Below are 5226 nucleotides of genomic sequence, written 5' to 3'. Positions count from 1 at the left end.
TATAATGGTTGTTATTAATAGTGAATAAATCTAAAGCTTTTGAGACTATTATTTTGTGTTATTTCATTTATCATAAAAGGGGAGTGCTGAAACTGAATGTTTTCAGTTTCAGCACATGCCCCTCAAAAGGTCTGTGCACGGCCCTGTCCGTGACATCATTTTTGTTTGTTTCTAAAAGCAGTGTAAGAGTCATAAAAGCATGTACAGTATGTGAAACTCTGAAGATTTGGACTGTGATGTCATGAGCTGTCATAGGAAATACTTCATGAGTGAGCACTGAAAATATTAACTAATGTAGATCTGTTAATCTTTAGTTAGACTGTAGAAAGGGTGTTGTATGTATTATGACATATGAGTCACTGTTTTCGCACACTGAATACTGATCTTATGACTTTTATACATATATAATATGGTGCTGTTTTGTGTTTTTGTCACACGCACAAGCACACACTGTTGAAATGACACACAGATACACAACATAAATTAGTAATAAACAATCTCACCGGTTTCTGTGCTTTTCTTTTGTAGAACATCGGCTCAATGTAAGTGATCTCGTCTTCATTAGTCTCAACTGTTTCAACGATAACAATAATAGATTAAAACATTGCATTTCTGTGTTTTCAGTGTGTTTTATTGAAGCATCTGTGAGACAATGTAACTATATTGATCATTGCTAAACCCAACATCTACAGACATTATTTTGTGTTCTTTCCATTAACCATTGTATGCTGAAAATCCTTTACTTAATTTGGTCTCAGTGATCTGAATTTATCCACCTCAGTTTTTAAGTCAAAAGAAGCATTATTTGTGGATAACTTTGAGAATGTTCACTCAAAACCTACGCTCACATTGATCAATCATGCGCCTATGATCACTCGTTTCCAAAAAAGAAACACAAAACCTGTGCTAATTGAAATAATTGAAAGAAAACAAGTTGAAAAAAAAGATTGAATCCAATGTTTGGTAAAATGTATACACCTAAAGTGTAATAAGGTGGGGAAAAAATCCCAAAAAGTAAAACAATTGTCCAGTTTTTTGGGGAAGTTCTTATGACCTGCATGAGCAAAGTTGGTAAGTTTAAGTCCAATGCAATAACATTTAGGAAAAAGAAGCCTCTCTGGATCAAATTACTACCACACAACATGAGGGTTAGAAGGAACTATGCTAATAAAGTATATTGTTATTTGTTATAACACTCATTACTTTTACAAATATAATAGCCATTAAGAGATTTAACACTTGCCTTCTTGATCAGTTTTTCTACATTTCCTGCAAATAGAAAATATCAGGATTGCAGTCAAAATCAGCAGACATCCAGCAGCAGCGGCAGAGATCGGCACTATTTTAGACACTGAGAAAACAGAGAGACAGTCATTAGTGTGACCTATTGAGAAATGAACATTATAATTAGTAGAATTTTGCTGCCTTAAAGTTAACATATAAATGGATTTCAAAGTCTTAGTTTATTTTGTCCTCTACTCTGGGTTACAAGAAAAGAACATTTTCAAGAAGAAATATGGTTCAGCAATATGGTATCAATGTAATTTCCAAGCAGTAAAATGCAATTTTTTTAATTATTATTATTATTACCAATCATTAAAACCAATAATTATAATCAACTCCATAAATAATCACAAATGTACCTGCACATGTGTGACAAAGTTCACTGATGTCCAGATGTGTGGTCTGGTTGCTGATGGGATTGTTGAGCACACAGCTGTAGCTGTTTTTCTCCTGATATTCCACCTCCAGAGGTAGAGAGAGACTGATGCTGAGATCAGACACACTGATGCTGGACAATAAACTGTTTCCTTTGTACCAGGAGAGAGTCACATGACTCACATTCACCACTGAACACACCAGTGAACAATTCTGCTGTGATGATGATGATGATGATGAAGAACAGTCTCTGATGATGTTAGGAGTGGGCAAAGAAGCTGAGAAATAGAAGAAACATCAGAGTAAATGATACTGTTTCAGCTGTTGAGTTAGAGTTTGTGATGTCATTCATTGAGTGTTTGTGATTTCAGTTTTTTAATAACATCGTCTGAGATAGCAACCTTGGAATATTTCATCAAAAGGAAACTGTTTAATAGGTTTAAAATTAAAGTGAAAATAAAGGTGTATCTCAGATGCTATCATTTTTAAGACTGAAAATCTTTAGGATGCACATATTCTTTAAAACTACAAATAAAAGAAACCAATACTTAACTCACCATAGACAGTGAGAGAGAAACTCTTGCTCACACTGTTGGTCTGTAGTAGATAGAGTCCAGTGTGTTGAGTTCTGGTGTTTGTGATGATCAGAGATCCAGTTTGATTGTCCAGCTTCAGTCTGTTTCTGAATCTCTCATCAAGATCATCATCATATACAGTCATGCTGCCGGCCATTACATTGATTTCAGCTATTAAAGTGTTTTCAGATCCAAACCTCCACAGAATCAGATCATCATCCATTAATTCAGTAACATTAGAGTTTAGAGTGACTGAATCTCCCTCCAGCACGGACACTGACTTCACTGCATCTGTATCAGCAAACACACCTGATGAACAGAGAGTTTGTCACAGATCAGAGATTCTGGTGGTTCCAAAACATTTATTTAATGGTGATGCTTCACACAAGTAACATATTATAAGTAACATATAAAACAAAATAACTGAATATTTTTCAATCTTGACACTGTAAAATTATGTTTGTTTCACATATTTAATGGGACATTCACTTTTTTTCTGAATTTGATGAGCTCATGTGAACAGGTGGACTGAATTTTATAAATTTGATCTCCTGATGTTAGACCTGAATCCAATAGCTCTTACAGCAATATCTTAGTTTGATTTCATAATATCCTTTTTCTATGCAAATCCATCATATTACCCTGTGCAACAAACAAAGCATGAACTAAATCAGTAAAAACATAATATAAAAGCACAAAAACACACATTTGTAACTTACCATTTACTTGCCACAAACACAAGCAGAACAAAAGGACAATATGAACCATTTTCTTTGAGCATGCTAACTTTCTAATGAAAATATCTGAAAGTTGACTGTTTAGAAGTGAGATATTAGCGCGTGTGTGGATCCTCCCCCAACAGGATTCGACCACCCTTCACTGACCACACACTAGGGTTTCACTTAAATGACAGTTACAATGTGTAACATATATTAAGACTCACTGTATAGTGGCAGAAAACATTCTGCAATACAGGCATATGTTAAAAGTTTATGGCAGTTTATTAAATCAGTCTTTCATTATTTTTGTGGCAACGTATTTATACACACACCAGAACAGGGTGAAGTCATGCCATGAAATGAATGTATAACTTCATTTATAATGCTTAGCCAAATATATTAGTGTCTATGAGAGATGAATGATGAGTATAAGACAAAAACGTGTATTGTGACTCTTATTTGACTCTTTTTCAAACATGAGTAGGATACAGCTTTTTTTGTAAAAAGGAAGTCAGACTGTGTGGTTCATATAATAAAAAAAATGATGCATCCAATAATACGCACAGGTTTTCCATCCATAAGGTCGAGCCCCATTTCTTTGTAAATAAATGAAACCAGATTGTTTCGCTTTGACACACAGGAGGTGTCGCATTCGGTGAATTGCGTTCATTCTCTTCGCCAGAAAAAAAAAAAGTGCTGTTTATTTTAGAATGTGGTTTTAAAAACCTGTCTGTGTTCGAATGCAACCATATAGTGGGGGCTTTTGTTTACCTTGTAATAAATTATTCCGTTTTTAGAATGCACCAAAAAAAGGTTTGAATTGAAACTTTGCCTGTAAGATGCTTTGGACGAATATATGCATCACACACATTCACAAGATAAAGTTAATCCACGAATTGCATCGTAATTCAGTAGGCATATTGCAATAGTTTATTATTATTATTTTTTTTTTTTGGAGGGGTGGGGGCGAGCTTCCAGTGACAGAGAATCAGACAAAACTTCATTTGTTATGTTTTAAAGCCCCTGTACTGTTTTTCTGGGAGCATTCTCATAGGCCAATTTAAAATGAAACGAAACCTAGGCTCCTCTGCCGGTCACGTGATTTACTGGGAAACGATAGCCTTGCTACGAAACTTAAATTGCGAACCTTAAATATATCCAATATATGCACTATAGCTATGTTACATGTTGCATACATAACATCGCTAGTAAATCGTTTTCACGGATTGTTTTCTATGGGGTAGATGGTGTCATGCTAACTGATAAGTGACCAAATAAAGCTGCAAACAGACCAGCAACCAGCAAACAAGCTTAGATTGTTTTAATATATTTTCACCTAGAACGTGATTCAGTGTGATTCACCTAGAATTATGGCTGATCTTTTTAATTGTTACGAGTTGAGCAGGTTTCTACAACACTGCCCGCCCCGCCTACAGACCGTAGAAATAAAAGCACACCTGTATCGCTTTCTTGTACAAGGAAAATCAGAGCCAATGTAATTGCCGTGTTCTTTTTTTCTTTTCTTCTTTTTCCCTTTTATCCTTACACCGATTTTTTTTAAAAGGAATGCCCCTATTTCCTATCAGAAAAGAAGGAAGCAGAATTAAACATTCAGTTTAAATGATTCACCTGGGGAGGACAATTAAAACAATGGGAGGCTACTTTGTACTTACTCTGTTTGTTTTTCTTTTTGATGGTAAGTCATTTGATTCTGTAATTTCAATATCTGCTTTGACTGCATGCATAGGCTATGCAATAGGAATGCATTAGTTTTAAAAAGCCTTTGTCAATTTGACATATCTCGCTGCTCGTTGCTTTGGAAAAAAATGTCCAAACGTGTAAACATTCACAGGATAAAGTTGCATCGTAATTTAGTCCACTGCAATAGTTTTAAGTTCGCACAGTGTTGTTTTCTTTTGGCGAGCTTCTGGGACAGATTCACACTTTGTTCCGTTTTAAACCTCCTTCTGCAAACATACACATTGTCCTACTCAGCATGTATTTATATTATGTTTTTTAATATGCAAAGTACTGTAATGTGATGTTTATAATGTGCGCTCTTATGTCTCATTGGGGATGAAGAGGATTAAGCATTAGTGCTCATGTGAATGTAAATAAAGCCTGAAATGCATGGTCTGTTTGCTGTTTTTAGAGGACTTTGAGCCTATGAAACAGAGACTCCATATATAGGCTACTTGAGAACGCAGCGCAGTTTGCAATGAAAAGTCCCGAGGCTGTAATCGTTTGTTTGAAATCACGTGATCGATTTTTTT

General features: G+C 35.2%; 1 protein-coding gene across 1 annotated transcript in view; it reads right to left on the bottom strand.

Annotated features, from left to right (window-relative positions):
- The window catches only part of LOC107576043 (uncharacterized), a 16774-nt gene that overhangs the window by 8172 nt on the left and 3376 nt on the right, over nt 1-5226 (bottom strand). The window contains exons 3-5 of the mRNA XM_016262315.1: nt 2217-2543; nt 1644-1937; nt 504-571 (exon numbers count right to left, since the gene is read on the bottom strand). Of these exons, the coding sequence (XP_016117801.1) occupies nt 504-571; nt 1644-1937; nt 2217-2543 (689 nt within the window). The remainder of the gene's footprint in view (nt 1-503; nt 572-1643; nt 1938-2216; nt 2544-5226) is intronic.

The sequence above is a fragment of the Sinocyclocheilus grahami genome, unplaced genomic scaffold (genome assembly GCF_001515645.1).
Source record: "Sinocyclocheilus grahami isolate Dianchi unplaced genomic scaffold, SAMN03320097.WGS_v1.1 scaffold3144.1, whole genome shotgun sequence".
Lineage (NCBI taxonomy): Eukaryota > Metazoa > Chordata > Actinopteri > Cypriniformes > Cyprinidae > Sinocyclocheilus > Sinocyclocheilus grahami.
The sequence above is the reverse complement of the archived record's forward strand: the minus strand, read 5'-3'. Positions and strand labels throughout refer to the sequence as shown.